Here is a 27598-nt window from a genome sequence, read left to right as displayed (position 1 = left end):
CCTACATATTTACCCGCTAATCCCTCTAACCTACGCATCTCAGGACACTAAGGGGCAATTTTAGCACGGCCAATCAACCTAACCCGCACATCTTTGGACTGTGGGAGGAAACCGGAGCACCCGGAGGAAACCCACACAGACACGAGGAGAATGTGCAAACTCCGCACAGACAGTGACCCAAGCCGGGAATCGAACCCAGGCCCCTGGAGCTGTGAAGCAGCAGTGCTAACCATTGTGCCACCGTGCCACCCTTAAAATTAAAAGTGGAGAGGCAGCTCCTTCAAGGTCTGCAACCTCTCACACTGAATATAAACATGGTTCATGGACTCCTCGCGGCTGCAAAACATCAGCTGCAGCTTGAGAGTGGGTGAAAATGTTGAACAAACTCATACTCTGGTGGCTGTATCGGACACGAGGACCCGGTGGGAAGAGAATAACCTTAGCCCCGCCCCCATACTGTTGCGTCAAGAATACCCTGCCGCATGCGCTCCTCGTGGAACCAAGATGGCGGCCGTCAGCCTGGGCTTGGGCCTCGGAGAGGAAAAGACCCAGAGCTGCAAACACGGGAGCGGCAGAGTCTTAATCGCGGTTTGAGGCACTCACCAATTGTTTAGAAACTTTCCCTATCCAGAGCCCGCTCCATCAGAGTTTTCTCTTTCTTTCCCGCTGCAAAGAGGCAAAAACAGCCCAACCTCATCGCCATTACTGACAGTGCGCACGCTCCAATATGGGGGGTTAATGCGCCTGTGCGGTGCCTGCCTCTGGTGTGAATAGGGGACATTCAGCACCGCGGGGAATGCTGGGTCAGGACTCTGCCATTGAAAGTCATTGTTAGTAGCTCGTGATGTTTTTACTATTGTGTGTAGATTGGGGGACGGGGGCGCGTTCGATAAATTAATTAAAAGAGGAACCAAGTTATACTGAAATCTATGCATAGATCTTTCATTATCCATCAGAAAGAAAGGGAGTGGTAATAGGTGCAGAATTGTAAATGTCCCAAAGTCTTCCACAAGCAGCAGCAATTACAGCGGAATCCAAGAGCTCCAGTCAAATGTAAACTCAGAAAATGGTGTGACTGAGTGAAGTATTTCACTGAATAATTGTAGGATTGTATTCTCATGGATATTCCAGGTCATTTCTCAAAATCATTCAATGGAGGTGGGTGTCATTGATTAGACCAGCACTTATTTCCCATCCCTAATTGCCCTTGAAAAGTTGTTGGTAAGCTGCCTTCTTGAATCGCTGCAATCCATGTGGTAGGTACACCCTCAGTGCTGTTAGGGAGGGAATTCCAAGATTTTGATCCAATGACAGTGAAGGAAAGCGACATATTTCCAAATCAGGATGGTGAGTGGCTTGGAGGGGGAATTCCAAATGGTGGTTTCCCATCTGTCCACTGTCCTTGTCCTTGTAGATTGTAGTGGTCGTGGGTTTTGTTTCATTGCAAGTTTCATATAGATTTGCAAAAAAATAAAACTTCTTAGGATGTGGACATTACTCACAAGGCCCAGGTTACTGTCCTGAATTACTATCCTGCACTGACAGTGATATGTTACCAATCACCAGTTATCCTTTGTGATGGTGATAGTTGGCCTTTTTCTTAAACCTCTGCAGTCCATAGAGTAAAGGTGCTCCCACAATGCAACAGTATTAGGATTTTAACCCAGTCACATTGAAGGGATAATGATATTTGTCCAAGTCAGGGAGTTGTGTGGTTTTCCCATGTCCCAGCTGCTCTGGTACTTCCAGGTGGGAAAGATTGTGGGTTTGGGAGATTCTGCCAAAATGCTGGTTGAGTTGCTGATGTATAAAATCTCTTTCCATCACCCTCCTCCCTGACCTCTCCCTCTTCACGCATAAAGGCTGGATTCTTGTTGTGGGCTCTGAAGGGGTGAAGGGTTCCTTTCCCTCAGTGCACTGGTGAACAGTTTGAAGCTTTATGACAATCCAGCAGCTTTCATATCCTTTTTCCTATTCCCAATCCCACAATTTACCAGATTCATTCAGCTCAATTTCACAAAAAGCCTTTGTGTTTTAATGGCTTGTCTCTTATGTTTCCCTCTTTCTGTTTTCAATTCATTTTTCAGGGGATTAGAAGGTGAGGAATTACAGACAATTGTAAATCAAGGATCACATCAAGATCTGACTGAGTGCCTCGATTCATAGAACCATAGAAAATTACAGCTCAGAAACAGGCCTTTTGGCCCTTCTTGTCTGTGCCGAACCATTTTATGCCTAGTCCCACTGACCTGCACTTGGACCATATCCCTCCACACCCCTCTCATCCATGAACCCGTCCAAGTTTTTCTTAAATGTTAAAAGTGACCCCGCGTTTACCACTTTATCCGGCAGCTCATTCCACACTCCCACCACTCTCTGCGTGAAGAAGCCCCCCCTAATATTCCCTTTAAACTTTTCTCCTTTCACCCTTAACCCATGCCCTCTGGTTTTTTTCTCCCCTAGCCTCAGCGGAAAAAGCCTGCTTGCATTCACTCTATCTATACCCATCAAAATCTTATACACCTCTATCAAATCTCCCCTCAATCTTCTACGCTCCAGGGAATAAAGTCCCAACCTATTCAATCTCTCTCTGTAACTCAGCTTCTCAAGTCCCGGCAACATCCTTGTGAACCTTCTCTGCACTCTTTCAATCTTATTTACATCCTTCCTGTAACTAGGTGACCAAAACTGTACACAATACTCCAAATTCGGCCTCACCAATGCCTTATATAACCTTACCATAACACTCCAACTTTTATACTCGATACTCCGATTTATAAAGGCCAATGTACCAAAGGCACTCTTTACGACCCTATCCACCTGTGACATCACTTTTAGGGAACTCTGTACCTGTATTCCCAGATCCCTCTGTTCAACTGCATTCTTCAGAGTCCTACCATTTACCCTGTACGTTCTTCTTTGGTTTGTCCTTCCAAAGTGCAATATCTCACACTTGTCTGCGTTAAATTCCATTTGCCATTTTTCAGCCCATTTTTCTAGTTGGTCCAAATCCCTCTGCAAGCTTTGAAAACCTTCCTCACTGTCCACTACACCTCCAATCTTTGTATCATCAGCAAACTTACTGATCCAATTGACCACATTATCATCCAGATCATTGATATAGATGACAAACAACAATGGACCCAACACCGATCCCTGCGGCACACCACTAGTCACAGGCCTCCACTCAGAGAAGCAATCCTCCACAACCACTCTCTGGCTTCTTCCATTGAGCCAGTGTCTTATCCAATTTACTACCTCCCCATGTATACCCAGCGACTGAACCTTCCTAACTAACCTCCCATGAGGGACCTTGTCAAAGGCCTTGCTGAAATCCAGGTAGACAACATCCACTGCCTTCCCTTCATCCACTTTCCTGGTAACCTCCTCGAAAAACTCTAATAGATTGGTCAAACATGACCTACCACGCACAAAGCCATGTTGACTCTCCCTAATAAGTCCCTGTCTATCCAAATATTTGTAGATCCTATCCCTTATCACACCTTCCAATAACTTGCCCACCACCGACGTCAAACTTACTGGCCGATAATTTCCCGGATTTCTTTTGGAACCTTTTTTAAACAACGGAACAACATGAGCCACCCTCCAATCATCCGGCACCTCCCCCGTGAATACTGACATTTTAAATATGTCTGCCAGGGCCCCTGCAAGTTCAACACGAGCTTCCCTCAAGGTCCGTGGGAATACCCTGTCCGGTCCTGGGGATTTATCCACTCTGATTTACCTCAAGACAGCGAGCACCTCCTCCCCTTTAATCTGTAAAGGTTCCATGGCCTCCCTACCAGTTTGCCCTATTTCCATAGACTCCATGCCCGTTTCCTCAGTAAATACGGATGCAAAAAAACCACTTAGTATCTCCCCCATCTCTTTTGGTTCCATACACAGTCTACCACTCTGGTCTTCAAGAGGACCAATTTTATCCCTCACTATCCTTTTGCTCCTAACATACCTATAGAAGCTCTTTGGATTTTCCTTCACTCTGTCTGCCAAAGCAACCTCATGTCTTCTTTTAGCCCTCCTGATTTCCCTCTTAAGTAGCTTCTTGCACTTTTTATACTCCTCGAGCATCTGATGTGTTCCTTGCTGCCTGTACATTTCATACAACTCTCTCTTCCTCTTAATCAGTGTGACAATCTCCCTCGAGAACCAAGTTTCCTTATTCCTATTTACTTTGCCTTTAATCCTGACAGGAACATACAAACTCTGCACTCTCAAAATTTCTCCTTTGAAGGCCTCCCACTTTCCATTTACATCCTTACCAGAGAACAGCTTGTGCCAATCCACACTTCCCAGATCCCTTCTCATTTCATCAAATTTGGCCTTTTCCCAGTTCAGAACTTCAACCCGAGGACCAGATCTATCCTTATCCACGATCAGGTTGAAACTAATGGCATTATGATCACTGGATCCAAAGTGTTCCCTCACACTCACATCCATCACCTGCCCTAACTCATTTCCCAATAGGAGATCCAATATCGCATCCTCTCTAGTTGGCACCTCTATATACTGATGTAGAAAATTCTCCTGAACACATTTTACAAACTCTACCCCGTCTAAACCTTTAACAGTATGCGAGTCCCAATCTATATGTGGAAAATTAAAATCCCCATCTATTACAACTTTGTGTTTCTTGCAGTTGTCAGCTATCTCTCCGCTGATTTGCTCCTCCAGTTCTCGCTGACTATTGGGTGGTCTATAATACAAGCCCATTAATGTGGTCATACCTTTCCTGTTTCTCAGCTCCACCCATAGGGCCTCTGTGGACAAGCTCCCTAATCTATCCTGCCTGAGTACCGCTGTAACATTTTCCCTGACCAACAATGCCACCCCCCCCACCTTTTATCCCTCTGCCTCTATCCCGCCTGAAACATTGGAACCCTGGAACATTGAGCTGCCAGTCCTGCCCCTCCTGTAGCCAAGTTTCATTAATGGCTATAATGTCATATTTCCACGTGTCTATCCACGCCTTCAGCTCATCTGCCTTCCCTACAATACTCCTGGCATTGAAATAGACACACCTCAAAAAATTATTTCCACCACACTCTACCCTTCCATTTGTGATTTTGCTTGAACTAACCTGTCTTTTTACCCCTGCTCCACTATCTGCTCTGGCACTCTGGTTCCCACGCCCCTGCAAATCTAGTTTAAACGCTCCCCAATAACACTAGCAAATCTCCCTGCAAGTATATTGGTCCCCTTGTAGTTTAGGTGTAACCCGTCTCTCTTGTACAGGTCCCACCTGCCCCAGAAGAGGTCCCAATGATCCAAGAATTGGAAACCCTGCATCAGGATCTAAATATCATAGGCCATTAAACATTGAAGAAAAAAGCACCATTCACAGTGGGGAGAAACCATACACATGTTCTGTGTGTGGACAAGGCTTCAAACGATCGTCTGGCCTGTCAAGACACAAGCGCAGTCACATCAGGGAGAGACCGTATAAATGTGGAGACTGTGGGAAAGGATTCAATTACCCAGTTCACCTGGAAAATCACCGACGCACTCACACTGGAGAGAGACCTTTTAGCTGCCCTGTGTGTGGGAAGGGATTCACTCAGACAGCTGGCCTGTTGATTCACCAGTGCATTCACAGCAGGGAGAGGCAGTTCACCTGCTCCGAATGTGGAAAAGGATTTACTCAGTCATCGGCCCTGCTGATACATCGGCACATTCACACAGGGGAGAGGCCATTCACCTGCTCCGTGCGTGGGAAGGGATTCACAGATTTCTCTGCCCTGCAGAGACACCAGCGAGTTCACACAGACAGGAGAGAGTTTAAATGCACTGAGTGTGGAAGGAGTTTTAAAACTCCACGCACACTGCGGGAGCACCAGTACATTCACACCGGTTCCACACCGTTCAACTGCTCCCACTGCCAGAAGGGGTTCAGGACATCATTCCACCTTGTGGCACATGAGCGCATTCACACTGGAGAGAGGCCATTCACCTGCTCTGAGTGTGGGAAGGAACTTAACCGATCATCCAACCTGCAGAAACACCAACGAGTTCACAGTGAAGAGAGACCGGTTAAATGTCCAGACTGCGGGAAGGGCTATAAAAGTTCTGAGGAACTGCGTCTCCATCAACATGTTCACTCTGATGAGAGACCAATCACGAGCTCTCACTGAGGGACTGGCCTCAGGCGATCAGGCGACCTCACTGTACACCAGCGCATTCACAGTGGGGAGAGGCCGTTCACCTGCCCTGTGTGTGGGAAGGGATTCACTTGTTTATCCTCTCTCACTTCACACCAACTTGTTCACACAAATGAGAGACTGTTCAGATGTTCTGACTGTGAGAAGAGCTTTAAAAGCAGAAAACTTCTGCTCGCACACCAGCGAAATCACTCTGAGGAGAGATCGTTCACTTGCACTGAGTGTGGAAAAGGATTCACCCGGTCATCCACTCTGCTGAGACACCAACAAGTTCACAGTGAGGAGAAGCTGTTCACTTGTTCAATGTGTGGAAAGAGATTCACCCAGTCATACAACCTGGTGAGACACCAGCGAGTTCACCAGTGATCACAGGGGTGTGATTCTGCTGTTATTGCTGCTGTTAATTGCATCCCAGACTGAATTATGTTTATACTGATAGTTGGAGTTTTTCTGATGTAAATCAACCCTGTTGGACTCGTAGAATACCCCACAGCATCTCTCATTCATGTGTCAATAAATCTTCACGCCTGCAGACCTTGTTTTAAATTTAAATCACTCAGAAACTGTATTGAACTAAAGATGAACAATAAACAGATCACAGTCCAATCCACCCCTGTGTGAATGTGCCGATGTATCAGCAGGCCGAGGACTAAAGTCTGTTTTGTAACTTCAGGATAAGGATTTGAAAGCTCTCAATGTTGGTAATCTCATATGTAGACTGGAGCTATTTGATAGGCAGGATGTTAATAGCTGTAAACTTGTCAGATGTCGAAAGAATTACTATTGGAGTAAACTCACCCATTTATAACCTCAGACTCTGGTCCCTATTGTAATGAATAAGTAACACAGTGGAACAGCGGGGTAAATATGTGGGGTTACGGGGATAGGGCCTGGGTAAGATGCTCTGTTGGAGAGTCGGTGCAGACTCGATGGGCCCTGTACCCTTGTGCATTTACCCTGCTAACCCCCCCTAACCTACACATCTTTGGACGCTAACGGATAATTTGACATGGCCAATCCACCTAACCTGCACATCTTTGGAATGTAGGAGGAAACGGAAGCACCCAGAGGAAACTCAGACACAGGGAGAACGTACACAGAAACCCACTGCTGTCAGGCAGCAGTGCCAACCACTGTTCCACCGTGCAGCCCTTCATCTGCTGCTGAATCCCACATCCACACATTACTGCCAGACTTGACAATTTCAACACATTCCTGACTGGTCTCCCACATTCTGTAATTTTGAGATAATCCAAAATGTCCTCATGTCTTGCAGACGCTTCCTCCATCTCCACAACCCCCTCTTCCAATTCTGGACCTCTGTGCAGCCCCTTTGCAATTCCTGCAGCATTGCTGGCCTGCGGACTAATGTATGGTTCAATCCCCATTCCAGCTGAGGTCGGTGTCGGAGCTGTCTCCTCACCCTGCCCAAGAGTGGATGGTAACGGCAGCCTACTACTGACACAAACTGCCAGGAAAACAGCTCTGGATGACACATCAGCAGACATTTGGGGTTCCAAATGCTTGAAAAATGTTAACCTGTGTGAAATTGAGGTGAATTACAGACTAATTTAAATATAGGATGAGTATCATTGCTTATTTAGTCACTGCTATAAACAGCGGAATTCTCACTTTGTAAACCTCAGCTTGAAGGAATAAAGTGAATACATTGGGATATTAACTTTTACCATTATCCATCTGAAGCCAATGGACTCCTTTTTCCTCGCCCTGATGTGATACTGAATCTTCTTAGGTTTGAAGAAGAAACTCAACCTCAGAGCACTGGGCGGTACAGTGGCACAGTGGTTAGCACTGCTGCCTCACAGCGCCAAGGATTTGGATTTGATTCCCAGCTTGGGTCACTGTGTGGAGTTTGCACATTCTGTGTGGATTTCCTCCGGGTGCTCCGGTTTCCTCCCACAGTCCAAAGATGTGCTGCTGAGGTTGGCTGGCTTTGCAAAATTGACCCTAGTGTCGGGAGGATTATCAGGTTAAATATGTTGAGTTACCGGGGTAGGGCCTGGGTGGGATTGTGGTTGGTGCAGACTCGATGGGCTGAATGGCCTTCTTCTGCTCTGTAAGATTCTATGATTCTATGAGTTCACAAAATTAAAGTTAAAAGTTAAATTTATTTATTAGTCGCAAGTAAGGCTTACATTAACACTGCAATGAAGTTACTGTGAAATTCCCCGAGTCGCCACAGTCCGGCACCTGTTCAGGTAAATGCACCTAAACAGCGCATCTTTCAGACTGTGGGAGGAAACCAGAGCACCCGGAGGAAACCCACACAGACACGGGGAGAACGTGCAGACTCCACACAGACAGTGACCCAAGCCAGGAATTGAACCGAGTTCCTGGCACTGTGAGGCAGCAGTACAGACAGACAGTCAAGAAATCATCAATTCCACTCCCACCCGGAGCTATGGGGATATATTTATACATTATCTCATTTCACAATAAAACCCACACACTGAGTTTCAGATTTGCGTCTGTTATTATTTTGGTGCAGTAAGAAGTCTCACAACACCAGGTTAAAGTCCAACAGGTTTATTTGGTAGCAAATACCATAAGCTTTCGGAGCAATGCTCCTTCGTCAGATGGAGTGGTCTCTGTTCTCAAACAGGGCACAGACACAGAAATCAAATTACAGAATACTGATTAGAATGCAAATCTCTACAGCCAGCCAGGTCTTAAATACACAGACAATGTGGGTGGAGGGAGCATTCAACACAGGTTAAAGAGATGTGTATTGTCTCCAGACAGTACAGCTTGTGAAATTGTGCAAGTCCAGGAGTTCAGGTAAGCGTTCTCCAAGGCGGCCTTCACGACACACGACAGCGCAGAGTCACTGAGCAGAAACTGATAGCCAAGTTTCGCACACATGAGGACGGTCTAAACCGGGATGTTGGATTTATGTCACATTATCAGTAACCCCCACAGCTTGACTCCTGGACTTGCACAATTTCACAAGCTGTACTGTCTGGAGACAATACACATCTCTTTAACCTGTGTTGAATGCTCCCTCCACCCACATTGTCTGTGCATTTAAGACCTGGCTGGCTGTAGAGATTTGCATTCTAATCAGTATTCTGTAATTTGATTTCTGTGTCTGTGCCCTGTTTGAGAACAGAGACCACTCCATCTGACGAAGGAGCATTGCCCCGAAAGCTTATGGTATTTGCTGCCAAATAAACCTGTTGGACTTTAACCTGGTGTTGTGAGACTTCTTACTGTGCTTACCCCAGTCCAACGCCGGCATCTCCACATCATTATTTTGGTGCCCAGCAGGTGGTCTCAGTGTGTGTGTGTGCGTGTGCGCGTGAGTGCAGAAAGATAGAAACAAGAAGCAGGAGTAGGCCATTCGGCCCTCCGAGCCTGCCCCACCATTCATTTTGTTCATGGCTGACCATCGAATTCAATATCCTGATTCCCCCCTTCCTCCCATATCCCTTGATCCCTTTAATCCCATGATCTATATCTAATTACTTCTTGAAATCATATATGCGTGTCTGTGAATGTATTTATGAATCTGTGAGTTTGTCTGTATCTAGAATCATAGACGATTGACTCACCTGATGAAGGAGCAGCGCTCCAAAAGCTCATGATACCAAATAAACCTGTTGGATTTTAACCTGGTGATGTGAGATTTCTAACTAGAATCATAGAATCCAACAGTGGAGAAGGTGGCCATTCGGCCCATCGAGTCTGCATGACCACAATCCTATCCAGGCCCTATCCCCTTAACGCCATGCACCTAGCTAGTCCCCCTGACACTAAGGGGCAATTTAGTACGGCCAATCCACCTAACCCGCCCATCTTTGATCTGTGGGAGGAAACTGGAGCATCCAGAGGGAACCCACACAGACGCGGGGAGAATGTGCAAACTCCACACAGACAGTGACCCGAAACTTGAATCGAACCCAGGTCCCTGGTGCTGTGAGGCAGCGGTGCTAACCACTATGCCACAGTGCAGTAATCCAGGGGAACTGGATTAATTGATGGATTACACAGTGATATGTTACAGAATAGAAATCCAGGGGAACTGGATTAATTATTGGATTACACAGTGATATGTTACAGAGCAGAAATCCAGGGGAACTGGATTAATTGTTGGATTACACAGTGATATGTTACAGAGTCTTAAATTTTGAAATAAAACAGTCAATGCCACAAATTGTCAACAGGCCCAGCAGCTTCTATGGAGGCAGAAACAGAGTGAAACATGCAGCCAAACATCCATATGAATGAGGAGCAGCAGTGGACCATTGGGCCCCTCTGCTCCAGCATTTGACAAGATCCCCACTGATCTGATTGTGGCCAGAGCTCCATTTTTCTGTCTCCCCCCTCACCCCCCCCCGCCCCCCCGAATGCCCCCCCCCCCAACCATCTGACTCTCTTGTCAATCAGGAATCCATTTATTCAGCCTGAAAAATATTCAATGACTCTGTCTCCACTGCTCTCTGGGGAAGAGAATTCCACAGACCAAAGACCCTCTGAGAGAGAGTGAAAAATCTCGTTTTCTCTGTCCCTAACGTCTCAAGCGCTCTCCAGAGCCACACAGGGAAAATCAGGATAAAAACAAATTACAGTGAATGGTGGAATCTGAAACCAAAAGAGAAAATGCTGGAAAATCTCAGCAGGTCTGGCAGCATCTGTCAGGAGAGAGAAGTGCTGACGTTTCGAGTCCAGATGACCCTTTGTCAAAGACTGACCTCTGAAGAATTGAGAGAGGGAGGTGGAGGAGGCAAAATGAAAGATCTGCAAACTGACAAAATGTTTCACGGCCCAAGACCAAAGCGAGTGGCAATGGGACAAGTAAAGACACAAAAGATGTTCTGGATGAGGTGTGAATAGCCGGTGAGCGATAGTCTGAATGTAAAGTAAAGTAAACAAGAGGGAAATTAGGTGAAAAAAGCAGCAACGAAACACAGAACACAATGGGGGCAGAGATTGTGGTGTAAAATTGTTGGACTCAGTTTTGTTCTGAAGGCTGTAAAGTGTCTCTTTCAGTTGCGAGAAATAATATTATATTTCCCAGTTCCGATGACAGGTCACATTCAGTCTGTTTCTCTCTCCACAGAGGCTGCCTGACTTGTTGAGTATTTCCAGCCAAAAGAGAAAACGCTGGAAAATCTCAGCAGGTCTGGCAGGAGACAGAAAGAGCTGAGGTTTCGAGTCCAGGTGACCCCTTTGACAAAAGCAGCAATTTGCTTTCATTCATGAATATTTCCAGCGTTTTCCGTTTGATGTCAACCAGAGAATGTGTAAGAATTGTCACACCTGGAACAGATGTCTCTTACTCAGGACACCCCAGCTCGGGTCTGGGTGGCCGGGGGGAGGGGGGGGGGGGGGGTAACGGTCACAATTTTATATTTGTGTGTGGTGTGAATAATACCTTAGATTAAACGGAGAAGTTTTTTAAACTGAGGAGAGTAACTGCATTTGGGCGCTGACTTTAAACAACATTAACAAGCCCGGGCTGCTGGAGAAACATTTAGGGATTTGTGAGCAGTCAGTTCCGGCTGGTTTGAAGTGAAATCCTGTCGGTGCTGCGGCAAATCTGAACTCAAACCAGACAAACTGGAACCGCTGGGTTAGAGATTCCGGGTGTTGGGATGTGGAGGCTGGGGGAGGGGGAGATGGCGGTAAAACTCTGAGCCTGACTTTAGACAGGGTGAGCGGGGTAAAGGGGAGGAATGACAGAGTTAATGTGGGAGTCAGGGACAATAGCAGAAGGTGGGAAGCTCTGGAAAGGAGCACGGAGGGTAAAGGCCATCAAAGAATGCTTGTTTAAGATAAAAGCAAAATACTGCGGATGCTGGAATCTGAAACAGAAACAGAAAATGCTGGAAATCTCAGCGTCTGTGGAGAGAATAGAGTTAATACTTCCAGTCTGGATGATCAGGCCTGCTGAGGTTTTCCAGCACTTTCTGTTTTTGATTAACTGAAGGTTCAGCAGGGAAAGAAGCAGCGAACTGAACACACTGAACCCAGGGGGAGGGGGTGACCCAGGATAAGGGACAGGCGCAGCTCAGTGAGGCTCTGCAATGTCCATCAACACATCCACATTGAGACCTTAGAGCGCCAAGGGGGAGGGGAAGGAGAAACTATTTGGGGCACAGCAGGAGGTCACCCCTCCCCCCACTCTGGGGTTCCACATCCCTCCCACACCTGGTTAGGGTTGGCTCAAGGTGCAGGAAGCTGCAAACTGAGAGGCTGAGCTGTGAACTGGGCCGGGTTGGGGGTATGAGTGACAGTCCTGGGGCTATATCAGGACAGGAACTGCCACAGATTCCCTCTTTTTCCTGGGACGTTTCAGTGGAGCTGTGTTGGTGAGTGTTTATAATCTCTGTCTCACTGTCTCGGTAATGGGGGTGGGTTGTAGATTGCTGTGAGTGTTAGACTAAATAACCTCTCCTCATGCTGCCAGTTCCAGTCTGCAGACTCCATTTCTCAGTCCAGTCTGCTGCTCTGTCTGTCTGTACTTTGCTGCAGTGCTCCACATTCTGAGCAACATCCAGCCCATTGTTATCACCCGAAATTTGCGGCAAACTACCTTCACTGTGGCACAGTGGTTAGCACTGCTGCCTCACTGAGTCTGGGTTCGATTCCACCGGTGGGTGACTGTCTCTGTGGAGTTTGCACGGTAAGAAGCCTCAGAACACCAGGTTAAAGTCCAATAAGTTTATTTGGAATCAAAGCAAATTACTGCGGATGCTGGAATTTGAGACCAAAAGAGAAATTGCTGGAAAATCTCAGCAGATATGGCAGGATCTGTCAGGAGAGAAAAGAGCTGATGCTTCGAATCCACATGACCCTTTGTCAAAGCTTTGACAAAGAGTCATCTGGTCTCGAAATGTCAGCTCTTTTCTGTCCTTACAGATGTTGCCAAACATGCTGAGATTTTCCAGCATTTTCTCTTTTGGTTATTTGGAATCACGAGCTTTCAGAGCACTGCTCCTTCATCAGCGCTCTGAAAGCTTGTGGTTCCAAATAAACCTGTTGGTCTTTAACCTTGTGTTGTGAGGCTTCTTATTGTGCTTACCCCAGTTCAGCGTTGGCATCTCCACCTCATGTGTGGAGTTTGCACAATCTTCCTCTGTCTGTGTGCATTTCCTCTGGCTGCTCCGGTTTTTTCTCATAGCCCAAAGATGTGCAGGTTAGGTAAATTTGTCCCTTGGTGTCCAAGATATGTAGTGTCTACTTTGATTTATTATTGTCGCATGTTCTGGGATACAGTGAAAAGTATTATTTCCTGCGTGCTATACAGAAAAAAAGTAAATTGATAGAGTACATAGGGGGAAAGGAAAAGAGTAGGGTGCAGAATATATTGTTGCCGTTGCAGTACAGACTCGATGGATCGAATGGCCTCTTTCTGCACTGTAAGGATTCTATGATTAGTGAATTCTGGCGAACAACTTTTGAATGGAGGGGTTTCTGAGGCGCCGAGCATTGTGGGAATTGTGACCGCCATTAGTCAGTGACTAACTCTAAATGTTTAATTGCAGACTGAGGGCAGGTCAGCAACCTGAACCCTCGATTCTGTTTGTGACTCTCACAGGCTGTCTGGCCTGATGACTATCTCCAGTATTTATTTTCTTTGTCCCAGAAACAATCTCTACAGAGTTTTGTTTCTGTGTTACTGTTTTATAGGTTCGAGTTTAGAAACACAGTTAGGAGCTGGCTTAAATCAGGCTGTCTGTTGGATGCAGAACTCAGTTCATGGCCCCCCGTGTGGGTTTTTTTACTGTTGTTTCAGTCTGAACTCTATTCATAACTTGCCTCTGTGGGTTCTCTCTCAATCCTGCTGCGTTTTTCCTGCACCTTCTCTTTTAATTTTAAGTGGAACATTAATATCTGCTTAGTGCACAGGCCAATTAATCACAAATTCAGAGGAATGTATTAAAAAAATTAATTCATCTCAATTGCACCAGATAGTTTTCTATTATGTCTTTGACAATGGCGCCGTTAATTCCCAAGTACGCCTGCGGGTGGGAAAGTGTCCTCTTCATTCCACAGGAGCCTATTGCGCAGGCGCAGTGCTGAATCTGGAGTGTGCGCAGTGCCACTTTGCTCGGAGCCCTGCGAGTGCGGGGGACGCTTTTTCCAGCGGGTGAGAGTCAGTGTGGCGGAGGGAGGAATGGAGTCGGGGTGGGGAGGGAGCGGAGGCTTCACAAATGCCCGCTCCAGGTTGCAAGGCCTGAATAAGACCATGCCGGTTCCGGGTTTGCAGCTCCCGGTGTTTTTTCCCGCGAACAGGCTCCGGTTTTCGGTCGCCATCTTGTTTCAGCGGGGAAGGAGAGCGCATGCGCTGCCGTCGGGGGTCACAATGGGCGTGGTTTCAGGGGCTGGTTCAGAACCTCTATCTTCAGAGGGACAATAGGGAGCAGGGCGCATGCGCAGCTATCCAAGAACATCGGAATAAGAACACAAGAATTCGAAACAGGAGCCCGTCATTCGGCCCATCGAGCCTGCTGCATCACTCAATAAGATCATGTCTACTTTGGAGAGGCTGGATAGACTGGGACTTTTTTCTCTGGAGCATAGGAGGCTGAGGGGTGATCTTAGAGAGGTTTATAAAATAATGAGGGGCACAGATCAGCAAGATGGTCAATATCTTTTCCCAAAGGTAGGGGAGTCTAAAACTAGAGGGCAAGGGTTTAAGGTGAGAGGGGAGCGATACGAAAGTGCCCAGAGGAGCAATGCCGGGCAAGGTGGTGGAGGCGGACACACTGGGAACATTTCAGACTTATCTAGATAGCCACATGAACGGAGTGGGAATGGAGGGATACAAAAGAATGGTCTAGTTTGGACCAGGGAGTGGCACGGGCTTGGAGGGCCGAAGGGCCTGTTCCTGTGCTGTATTGTTCTTTGGTCACCCTATTAGAGAAAGGATATTATTAAACTAGAAAGAGTGCAGAAAAGATTTACTAGGATGCTACCGGGATTTGATGGTTTGAGTTATAAGGAGAGGTAGGATAGACAGGGACTTTTCTCTGGAGCGTAGGAGGCTGAGGGGTGATCTTATAGAGGTCTATAAAATAATGAGGGGCACAGATCAGCTCGATAGTCAATAGCTTTTCCCAAAGGTGGGGCAGTCTAAAACTAGAGGGCAAGGGTTTAAGGTGAGAGGGGAGCGATACGAAAGTGCCCAGAGGAGCAATGCCGGGCAAGGTGGTGGAGGCGGACACACTGGGAACATTTCAGACTTATCTAGATAGCCACATGAACGGAGTGGGAATGGAGGGATACAAAAGAATGGTCTAGTTTGGACCAGGGAGTGGCACGGGCTTGGAGGGCCGAAGGGCCTGTTCCTGTGCTGTATTGTTCTTTGGTCACCCTATTAGAGAAAGGATATTATTAAACTAGAAAGAGTGCAGAAAAGATTTACTAGGATGCTACCGGGATTTGATGGTTTGAGTTATAAGGAGAGGTAGGATAGACAGGGACTTTTCTCTGGAGCGTAGGAGGCTGAGGGGTGATCTTATAGAGGTCTATAAAATAATGAGGGGCACAGATCAGCTCGATAGTCAATAGCTTTTCCCAAAGGTGGGGCAGTCTAAAACTAGAGGGCAAGGGTTTAAGGTGAGAGGGGAGCGATACGAAAGTGCCCAGAGGAGCAATTTGTTCACACAGAGAGTCATAGAGTCAGTGAAGTCTACAGCATAGAAACAGGCCCTTCGGCCCTCCTTGTCCATGCCGTCTTTATATTAAAATCCCAATTGCCCGCATTTGTCCCATATCCCTCTATACCCATCGTACCCAAGTAACTGTCTAAATGCTTTTTAAAAGACAAAATTGTACACACCTCTACTACTACCTCTGGCAGCTTGTTCCAGACACTCATCACCCTCTGTGTGAAAAAAATGTCCCTCTGGACACTTTTGTATCTCTCCCCTCTCAACTTAAACCTATGCCCTCTAGTTTTAGACTCCCCTACCTTTGGGAAAAGATATTGACCAGCTGATCTATGTCCCTCATTATTTTATAGACCTCTAAAAGATCACCCCTCAGCTTCCTATGCTCCAGAGAAAAGTCCCAGTCTATCCAGCCTCTCCTTATAATTCAATCCATCAAGTCCCGGTAGCATCCTCGTAAATGTTTTCTGCACTCTTTCTAGTTTAATAATATCCTTTCTATACTAGGGTGACCAGAATTGCACACAGTATTCCAAGTGTGGCCTTACCAATGTCTTGTACAACTTCAACAAGACGTCCCAACACCTGTATTCAATGTTCTGACCGATGAAACCAAGCATGCTGAATGCCGCCTTCACCAGTCTGTCCACGTGTGACTCCACTTTCAAGGAGCTATGAACATGTACCCCTAGGTCTCTTTGTTCTGTAACTCTACCCAACTCCCTATCATTAACTGAGTAAGTCCTGCCCTGGTTCAATCTACCAAAATGCATCACCTCGCATTTGTCTAAATTAAACTCCATTTGCCATTCGTCAGCCCACTGGTCCAATTGATCAAGATCCCGTTGTAATTGGATAGGGTAGTGAGTGTCTGGAACAAGCTGCCAGAGGTAGTAGTAGAAGTAGGTACAATTTTGTCTTTTAAAAAGCATTTAGATAGTTACATGCGTATGATGGGTAGAGAGGGATATGGGCCAAATGCGGGCAATTGGGACCAGTTTAGGGGTTTTAAAAAAAGGCGGCATGGACAAGTTGGGCCAAAGGGCCATTTTCCATGCTGTAAATCTCTATGACTTTGCTACCCCCACCCCATCCATACCCATGAGTTTCTTGTGGTTCAGAACCTCAGCTTTGAATATATTCAATGACCTGCCTCCAATCCTCTCTGGTGAAAACAGAGTTCCAAAGATCAACAAGCCACTGAGAAAAAAGATCTCTCCATCTTAACCTTAAATCCTTTATTTTTCCTTGATTCCCACACCAAAGGAAGCATCCTCTCAGCATCTACGTTGTCAAGCACCTTATATCATATGAATCATAGAATCCCTACAGTGCAGAAGGAGGCCATTCAGCCCATCAAGTCTGTATCGACCACAATCCCACCCAGGCCCCATCCCCACAACCCCCTGCTTTTACACTGCTAATCCCCCTGACACGAGGGTCAATTTAGCACAGTCAATCAACCTAACCCGTACATCTTTGGACTGTGGGAGGAAACCGGAGCACCCGGAGGAAACTCACACAGACATGGGGAAAATGTGCAAACTCCACAAAGACAGTGACCCAAGGCCGGAATTGAACCTGGGACCCTGGTGCTGTGAGGCAGCAGTGCTAACTCCTGTGCCACCCTTAAATTCCCAGATGTTTCATTAAGATTATTTCTCAGTCTTCTAAACTCCAAAGAGTACAGGCCCCAGCTGCTCAACCTGAAAGGAATCAACCAACTGGATCTTCTCTGAACTGCCTCCACTGCAATTTTGTCCCAGCTAAAGTAATTCTGTGCAGGTAACAGGAGAGGATGTTTTGAATTTCTGTTCTGGACAGATGCTGATGGATTTTGGAAACTCCTTTTACAGGGGGTTAGAAGGGGAGGATTTACTCACAGCAAACTCAGACCAAAAGAAATGTTTGTCTGTCCTGAATTACAAACCTTGAATTACACCGATAACTTTCCTCATTTACAGGGAGAAGATTTGAAGATTGCAACATTTTGCCCGGACACCAATCTCTCTGAGATCTTTGCAGATGTAGACTCCAGCAGATTTAAAATGTTGAAAACAGTGAAATTGTTTTGGGGTGAGTGTTACTGAGCATTAAATTAAATTTAGAGCATGCTCTGATTCCATGGATCTCGGGCTATTGTGGCTCCTTTGCCAATGGTGCAGTGATAGTATCATTGGACTAGTAATACAGGGATCCAGGGCAATACACTGTGAACCCTGGGTTCGAATCCCACAATGGCCAGATGTTGAAATTTGAATTCAGTAAAAATCTAGAATTAGAAGCCCATTGATGACAATTGTTGTAAAAATTCATCCAATTTAATAATGTCCTTTAAAGAAGGAAATTACCACATCCCCCAGCAATGCAAGCCACTCAGTTCAAGGGCAATGAGTTATGGGCAATAGATGCTGACGCAGCCAACACATAGAGTCATAGAGCAATACAGCACGGAAACAGGCCCTTGGGCCCAACTGATCCATGCCAACCATGGTGCCCTCCCAGCTAGTCCCAATTGCCCATGTTTGGCTCATATCCCTCTAATCCTTTCCAATTCATGTACTTATCCAAATGCCTTTTAAATGTTTAAACCTGCTGTTTGAACCTGCCTCAACCACTTTCTCTGGCAGCTCATTCCATGTACGCACCACCCTCTGCATGAAGACGTTGCCCCTCAGGTCCCTTTTAATCTTTCCCCTCTCACCTTAAACCTATGCCCTCGAGTTTTCAATTCCCCAACCCTGGCAAAAAGACAATGTGGGTTCATCCAATCTATGCCCCTCATTATTTAATACACTTCATTATAGTCACCCCACATTCTCCTACGTTCGAAGGAATAAACCCGAGCCTGTCCAACCTCTCGCGATCACTCAGGCCCATTAGTCCCGGCAACATCCTCATAAATCTTCTTTGCACTCTTTCCAGTTTATCAATGTCTTTCCTACAACAGGGTTACAAAAACTGTACACAATACTCCAAGTGCAGCCTCACCAACGACTCATACAACTATAACATAATGTCCCAACTCCTATACTCAGTGCCCTGACGATGAAGGCCAGTGTGCTAAATGCCTTCTTCACCACTTTGTCTACCTGTGATGCCACTTTCAACAAACTATATACTTGTACTCCTCGGTTCCTCTGTTCCCCAACACTCCCCAGGGCCTTACCATTCACTGTATAAGTTCTACCCTGATTTGACTTTCCAAAATGCAACACTCACACTTAAGACCATAAGACATAGGAGCAGAATTAGGCCACTCGGCCCATCGAGTCTGCTCCGCCATTCAATCATGGCAGATATTTTTCTCATCCTCATTCTCCTGCCTTTTTCCCATAACCCCTGATCCCCTTATTAATCAAGAACCTATCTATCTCTGTCTTAAAGACAGTCAATGACCTGGCCTTCACAGCCTTCTGCGGCAAAGAGTTCCACAAATTCACCACTCTCTGGCTGAAGAAATTCCTCCTTATCTCTGTTTTAAAGGATCGTCCCTTTAGCCTGAGGTTGTGCCTCTGTACTCTGTATTATCTGTACTGAAATCCATTTGCCAATCATTGGCCCACTTCCCTAACTGATCAACTGATCAAGATCCCCCTGTAATATTTGATAACCTTCGTCACTATCAGCGATACCTCCTAATTTAGTATTGTCTGCAAACTTGCTAACCATGCTTTTTATGAATTTTTAAACGGCCATCCATTTCTCTGTTTGACCTCTGCCCTCCCTGATCAGCTCTCTGCCATTGTCTACCTTCCTCTGCCTCTAATAATGGGTGTATTTTAACTATTATTTCCGCAAGCTATGTCTTGATGAGGTCTTTACCACTTCACAACTCTATTCACTGCTGATTTACCAGTTTAGTCTTACAATGTTCAGGAATTGTTTCTCTTCCACTGGAGATCATTTCCCTTCCACTTCTAACAACAAAGAAAAATACAGCACAGGGTCAGGCCCTTCGGCCCTCCAAGCCCATGCCGCTCCCTGGCCCAACTAGACCATTCTTTTGTATCCCTCCATTCCCACTCCGTTCATATGGCTATCTAGATAAGTCTTAAACGTTTCCAGTGTGTCCGCCTCCACCACCTTGCCTGGCAGCGTATTCCAGGCCCCCACCACCCTCTGTGTAAAATATGTCCTTCTGATATCTGTGTTAAACCTCCCCCCCCTTCACCTTGAACCTATGACCCCTCGTGAACGTCACCACCGACCTGGGGAAAAGCTTCCCACCGTTCACCCTATCTATGCCTTTCATAATTTTATACACCTATTAAGTCTCCCCTCATCCTCCGTCTTACCAGGGAAAACAACCCCAGTTTACCCAATCTCTCCTCATAACTAAGCCCCTCCATACCAGGCAACATCCTGGTAAACCTCCTCTGTACTCTCTCCAAAGCTTCCACGTCCTTCTGGTAGTGTGGCGACCAAATTCATCCAAATGCGGCCGAACCAATGTTCTATACATCTGCAACATCAGACCCCAACTTTTGTACTCTATGCCCCATCCTATAAAGGCAAGCATGCCATATGCTTTCTTCACCACCTTCTCCACCTGTGACGTCACCTTCAAGGATTTGTGGACTTGCACACCCAGGTCCCTCTGCGTATCTACACCCTTTATGGTTCTGCCATTTATCGTATAGCTCCTCCCTACATTATTTCTACCAAAATGCATCACTTCGCATTTATCAGGATTGAACTCCATCTGCCATTTCCTTGCCCAAATTTCCAGCCTATCTATATCCTTCTGTAGCTTCTGACAATGCTCCTCACTATCTGCAAGTCCTGCCAATTTTGTGTCGTCCGCAAACTTACTGATCACCCCAGTTACACCTTCTTCCAGATCGTTTATATAAATCACAAACAGCAGAGGTCCCAATACAGAGCCTGGCGGAACACCACTAGTCACAGGCCTCCAGCCGGAAAAAGAGCCTTCCACTACCACCCTCTGTCTTCTGTGACCAAGGCAGTTCTCCACCCATCTAGCCACCTCCCCCATTCTGAGCTTATATTGACCAACAAAATCTGATACATTTTTATTCCCTGTAATTCATTCTGCCCACCCTGAAACGTTAATCTTCTTTCTGTCTAAAAGGATGGTCTCTTTCCTCATGTTCACAATTAAAGGGCAGGAGATGGCTGACACTTCAGGGCACAGTAAATTAATATAGAACAGAGATATGTCTAGTGTTATTATATGGTACCCAGATTAGATATATTATTTATGTTTCTGTAATAAAATACATTTATTATTATTTCTTGCATTGTAATATAATACTGTAGCAATGTTATACATTTCCAATCATAAAGTCATTACAGCACAGAAGGAATCCATTTGGTAACTCGAGTCCATGCTGACTCTCTGTATAACATTCCAGTCCCATTCCCACTCTATATCCCCATTTTCCTGAAAGTTTATTTCCTTCAAGTGCCCATCCACTTTCATTTTTAAATAGAATCCTGTTCTGAATTTCTATCCTGTACTGACACTGATGATATGTGTAAACTCATTTCACAGGATATTGAAAGAGGAATCACAGCCCGAAATCTCAAACGTCATGTCAGATCTGACAGAGTCATATTCCTTGGGAGCTGAATATCATTGGACTTTGAATCTAGAAGGAAAAATGATTGTCCGGTCTGTTGATTTGAAAAGATTTCAAACATCAGTGTGACTGGAAAAGCACCAACACACTGCCACACTCGAGTGAGTGTGTTCCAGCGCACGGACTAAAGAGCTTTAACCAGTTACACAGTCTGAATAAATATCACACCATTCACAGCAGGGGGAGACGGTACTCGTGTTCTGTGTGTGGACGAGGCTTCAATTGATTGTCCACCCAAGAGAGAGGCAAGGACACCTGCACCATGGAGAAACCATGGAAATGTGTGGACTGTGGGAAGAGATACAGAGTCCCATCAGAGCTGGAAGCTCATCGGCGCAGTCACACTGGGGAGAGACCATTCACCTGCTCTCAGTGTGGGAAGGGATTCACTCAGTCATCCAGCCTGCAGAGACACCAGCGAGTTCACACTGGAGAGAGGCCATTCACCTGCTCTCAGTGTGGGAAGGGATTCACTCTGTCATCCCGCCTGCTGACACACCAGCGAGTTCACTCTGGGGAGAGGCCATTCACCTGCTCTCAGTGTGGGAAGGGATTCACTTGGTCATCCGATCTGCGGGCACATGAGCGCATTCATACTGGGGAGAGGCCATTCACCTGCCCTCAGTGTGGGAAGGGATTCACTCAGTCGACCCACCTGCGGATACACCAGCGAGTTCACACTGGAGAGAGACCGTTCACCTGCTCTCAGTGTGAGAAGGGATTCTGTGATTCATCCAGCCTGCTGACACACCAGCGAGTTCACACTGGGGAGAGGCCATTCAGCTGCTCTCAGTGTGGGAAGGGATTCACTCGGTCATCCCACCTGCAGACACACCAGCGAGTTCACACTGGGGAGAGGCCATTCACCTGCTCTCAGTGTGGGAAGGGATTCACTCGGTTATCCCACCTGCAGAAACACCAGCGAGTTCATGAGTGATTCCAGGGTTGGATTCTGCTGTTATTGTTTCTGCTCTCAGTTACATCCAGGACTGCATTTTGTTCATTCTCACAGTTGGTCAATGGGGAGGGTCAGGGGGTTTCTTTCTGCTGGACTGGCCGGTCTCATGACTTTGCCTCCAGTGGGCTGATGCTCTTTGAGTCTTGTTGCGAATACCTGGTTTCAAATTTCACAAGGATCACAGAGTGACCGGGTGTTGGGAAGTTAAGAAATAGTCACTATTTCTGTTTAAAACTCCCCCAGATGCCCATCCAATTTCCTTTGTAATTGTTTATTGTCTCCACTTCCTCCACCCTCGTCGGCAGCGAGTTCCAGGTCATTACCATTCGCTGCATCAGAATATTCTTCCTCACATCCCGCCCCCCCCGCATCTCTGATTCAAAACTTTAAATCTGTGTCCCCCTCATCCTTGTCCCGTCAGCTAATGGGAACAGCTTTTCTTTGTCCACCTTATCTAGATCTGTCAGAGTCTTGTACACCTCTATCAAATCTCCCCTCAACCTCCTTTCCTCCAAGAGGAAAAACCTCAGCCTGACATTGACAATAAAGAACAAACTAACAGAATATGTTAATACCTGAAATCAAATGGGAATGTTTAATTTCTGTTTTAAAGATATTGTAAATATCTTGTCCTGGACAATAAAGGAATTGGAATAACTCACCTTGCGGGGTGTGTGGTTGAATGGAACATATCAATCTGATATCCACCTACAGTCCAGTGAAAGTTTTGGAATGTGTAGCTGGAAATCCTTCCCTAACAGCACTGTGGGTGTACTTACACCTCAGGCATTGTAGCAGTTCAGGAAGGCAGTGTTGGGGTTGACCATGGCCGAGGCAGCTACAGACAGCCACATATCCTGTTATAATTGAAGGACTGCAGATTGAATGTGAGGCATTATGGGACTGGACTATCTTGACCACATTCCTGTGACTGCTCAGTTTCTGCAATCACGGACCATTAAAGTTGCTTAGCAGGGCCCCAACAGAGCACTTGGTGAGAATATTTACTCAGAATGAGTTAGAATTAAACTGGGGCGGCACGGTGGTACAGTGGTTAGCACTGCTGCCTCACAGCGCCAGGAACCCGGGAACTAAGAACAAGAAACTTATCGATTAAAATGATTAGAGAATAGAGCCAATCTTTCGGGTCTGGATGACACTTCGTAAGAGCTCTTATAAAGGGACATCCAGACTCGAAATATTGGCTCTATTCTCGCTCCACAGATGCTGCCAGACCTGTTGAGATCTTGCAGCATTTTCTGTTTTTGTTTCAGATTCCAGCATCCGCAGTATTTTACTTTTATGATAAAATGATTCGGTCTGATTGGAATCCCCATGACCCTCCCGCAACACAGAGGGAGTGGTGGCAAAGGGAGAAAAAGGATAAGGATGATAAAGTCTGGGTTCTGATTCTCTGAGCCCATGTAGAATTAACAAAATGAGTGAACCAGTTTATAAAGAACAGAAGTTACCCATCCCTAACAAAAACTGATCAAATTAAATAGGTTGAGGAATATAACAAAAAAATTAGTAGATGAAGTTTAAAATCATTTGTTTTGTTTTAAACTTGTGTAAAGTGATGTAATTGTGTGCCAAGTTTTTGCTGCTCACTTCCCACCCCTTTAGGTTCTGTAGAAAAGTTAACCCTTTCAGCAGACAGTTCATTTTTAAATCGCCTGAAAGCTCGTGTCTATTTTAGTTCATAATTGAAGATTTATGGGAATTGGCTAAGATGGTCTTTTGACATTTTTAAAGTATAAAAAAGTGGTCTTGAGAAGGCAATTTGGGAGAGAGGTGGAGAGAGATATGTTTACAGAGAGGTGTTGAGAGCTGTTGGTTTCACAAGTTATCCATGTTTTTGGAGCGGTCACTTCATGTCCTGGTCTGAGAGGGATGGAGAGAAGTCCGTTCAATTGTTAATGTTAAACTTTCTCCATTAACTGTTAATCAACACTCTGTTTATTATGTTTCTGACTTGTTACGTTTTTAATGATTAATAAACTTCCTGAATTCACCATTTAAAGTGTTCTTTCTTGCCATATGGTTCAGTCACTGGAACCTGGTGTGATTTACGATTGGGGAGGTTGTTGTAAACAAGAGAACCCCCATAAATCTTAGTTCAAATAAATCAAAGTTCTGACAAATGGAATGTTATCCTTTATTATTCCGGACAAATGTGAGGTAATGTATTTTGGAAGGTCTAATACAGATCGGAAATATACAGTAAATGGCAGAACCCTTAGGAGTATTAATAGTGACCTACAGGTACACAGGTCACTGAAAGTGGCAACGCAGGTGGAGAAGGTAGTCAAGAAGGCATATGGCATGCTTGCAGGGCATTGAGTTTAAAAATTGTCAAGTCATGTTGCAGCTTTATAGAACCTTAGTTAGGCCACACTTAGAATACAGTGTTCAATTCTGGTCATCACACTACCAGAAGGATGTGGAGGCTTTGGAGAGGGTACAGAAAATATTTACCAGGATGTTGCCTGGTATGGAGCGCGTTAGCTATGAGGAGAGGTTGAAAAAACTTGGTTTGTTCTCACTGGAGCGACGGGGATTGAGGGGAGACCTGATAGAAGACTACACGGTTATGAGAGGAATGGACAGAGTGGGTATTCAGAAGCTTTTTCCCAGGGTGGAAGAGTCAATTACTAGGGGGCGTAGGTTTAAGGTGCGAGGTGCAAGGTTTAAAGGAGATGTATGAGGCAGATTTTTTACACAGAGAGTAGTGGGTGCCTGGAACTCGTTGGCGGAGGAGGTAGTGGAAGCGGATATGGCAGTGACTTTTAAGGGGCATCTTGACAAGTACATGAATAGGATGGGAATAGAGGGATATGGTCCCCGGAAGGGGAGGGGTTTTTAGCTAAGTCGGGCAGCATGTTCGGTGCAGGCTTGGAGGGCCGAAGGGTCTGTTCCTGTGCTGTAATTTTCTTTGTTCTTTGTTCTATTACGAGAGAAATTGAACAAAGAAGTAAAGATGTTGTACTTCAGTTATACAGGGCGTTGCTGAGACTGCATCTTGAACACTCGGTGCAGCTTTGTTTCCTATTTAAGAAATGATACAAATGCATTGAAAGTGGTTCAGAGGAGGTTTAATAGATTGCTTCCCAATTCTTGACCCTGACAGGATAAATGTTGTCAGATTTTCCTTGTCTTCACCTCTGATAAAGAGTAATCCTGACTCAAAATGTTGTCTCTATTCTCTCTTTACAGATGCTGTCAGACTTGCTGAGATTGTCCAGCATTTTCAGTTTTTGTTTCAGATTCCAACAACAGCAGAATTTTGCCTTTATACCAATTCTTGTTGGATAAGGGCGTCAAAAGTATCAGGTGTAGAACGGGAATGTGGAACTCTACACAAGTAGATCAGCCGTGATCTAAATAAACGGTGGAGCAGACTCAAAGGGCCAAATGGCCGACTTCTGCTCCGATGTCGAATGTTGGTCACAGATTTCTGAGGATTGTGAAACAAGGCTGGAAGATTCGCCTTGCTTGTGTTAGCGGGAAAATGTCCAGGAGAACCATCACTGTGAAGGACAGTTCTGGAATTAAAGGTTGCCAGACTGGAAAAGGAAAACAATGGAAATAAACCCTTTGGGGAGTAAAGAATCACTTTGGGCTGGTTTTTGGAGAAAGAGTGTCAACATTCCAAGGCAGGGTAAAATATATCCATTGAGTGGATATTTAATGGTGTTAAGAGTAAAAGGACAAAGTTTAATTTTACAGTTTAAGGGCTATGTTCCCGATGAAAAAGTGTTTAATCATTGTTGCTTCCAGTTTGTTGGAATAAACATCAGAAAACTTGAAGTTTTATCATGTGATTCTTTAATTTGTTTACTGGGTTCAGAATTCATTTTTATTAAATTGTTGATCGTTACAGAGATCCTAACATTTCATTTAAAGCCACACGTTTCAATTTCCCATTTGAGCCTGGGACACCTTTCTGTCTCTCTATTGCTCGTGTCAATGACAGCCAGGCGACGGAGCTGAGGGCTGAATTTAGCTGAGAATAATGGGGCCTGCACTCCAGTTGGGAAACTGCCATGGGCGTCGCAATAATAGAGAGACAGGAAGGTGCTGGAGGACTGAGTGGGAAATGGGCCTCCAAACAATTGTTATATCAGTCACTCAGAGCTAAAGAGAAACCTGTCTCTTTAAATACATATACAGGGAAGAGGTTGCACTGAAATCTGTCCCTTTTAACCTGCACAGAAGCAGGAGGCTGAGATTGACAGGATGCAGGAGTCCATTCAGCCCATCGTGCCCCTGCTATCTCTTTGAAAGGACTGTCTGATTCATCCTACCACACTGATCTGTCCCCACAGTCCTGCAAATTCTTCCCTTTCAAGTCTTTGCCCTTTGGAAAGATTCTATTGAATCTGCTTTCAGGCAGATCAGAACAACTCGCTTTGTCAAAAAAATAAAATCTCTCCCCCTCTGGCTCCTTTGCCAATTACCTGAGAGGGACTCACTTTCTGTTAAAGAGCCTGCCAACCCCTCTCACCCACTTTCCCTAAAGTGCATCAATCTCACCAGGAAAAGTCCAGAACAATCAAATATTTTTACTGATAAAAGTTTATCAATGAAACAGAACATGGTTAAAATAAACAGAAAATGACTTGAGGATCAAAGACAACCAGAGTAAAAGGATGTTCACAATGTTCTGGACACAAATGGTTTCTCTTTAATTCACCTGCAGCCTGTTCCCTGCCCTCTTTGTGGAACACCTCCGCTCAGTCCACAAGCATGACCCTGACCTTCCGCTTGCTTGCCATTAGAATTCACCACCTTGCTCTCACGCTCACATTTCTGTCCTCGGCCTGCTGCAATGTTCCGGAGAAGCCCAACACAAGCTGGACAAACAGCCCCTCATCTTCCGATGAGGCACTTTACAGCCTTCTGGACTCAACATTGAGTTCAACAACTTCACCCCCTGAACTTGTTTTCATGGTTTTTTTGTTTCAGACAGAGATGTTCATTATTCTGTCCTGAACACTCACTTCTTTACAACAACCATTACCTCGCCTTTTGCTTCTGTTCTACAAAATTCTTCTCCACAGATGCTGCCAGACCGGCTGCATTTTTCCAGTTCTTTCTGCGTTTATTGTAGAACTGCATGTAGTCGGGGGAAAACACTATTTACTCTCCTGGAGTAAATAAATGTCCTTCATCAGTTTTTGTGGATCATTCAGTGGAAATGTGCTCTCCCAGGCTCAA

At 45.6% G+C, this 27598-nt stretch overlaps 1 protein-coding gene across 1 annotated transcript; it reads left to right on the top strand.

Annotated features, from left to right (window-relative positions):
• The first annotated feature begins 321 nt into the window (after positions 1–321).
• LOC144482727 (uncharacterized) lies at positions 322–22357 on the top strand. The gene is made up of 3 exons (XM_078201567.1): positions 322–588; positions 5901–6081; positions 21729–22357. The coding sequence occupies exons 1-3, from the start codon at positions 322–324 to the stop codon at positions 22355–22357; spliced, it is 1077 nt and encodes a 358-aa protein (XP_078057693.1).
• Positions 22358–27598: the final 5241 nt, after the last annotated feature.

This window comes from Mustelus asterias, unplaced genomic scaffold (genome assembly GCF_964213995.1).
Source record: "Mustelus asterias unplaced genomic scaffold, sMusAst1.hap1.1 HAP1_SCAFFOLD_42, whole genome shotgun sequence".
Taxonomy (NCBI): Eukaryota; Metazoa; Chordata; class Chondrichthyes; order Carcharhiniformes; family Triakidae; genus Mustelus; species Mustelus asterias.
Note: the sequence above shows the minus strand (reverse complement) of the source record. Positions and strands in the feature narration are given on the sequence as shown.

Coding starts and splice junctions, on each gene's coding strand:
- LOC144482727 (XM_078201567.1), top strand. CDS start 322: ATGGACTCCTCGCGGCTGCAAAACATCAGCTGCAGCTTGAGAGTGGGT. Junction 589..5,900: donor GCGGCAGAGTCTTAATCGCG/GTTTGAGGCACT, acceptor TCCCACTGCCAG/AAGGGGTTCAGGACATCATT. Junction 6,082..21,728: donor CTGCGGGAAGGGCTATAAAA/GTTCTGAGGAAC, acceptor AGAGATACAGAG/TCCCATCAGAGCTGGAAGCT.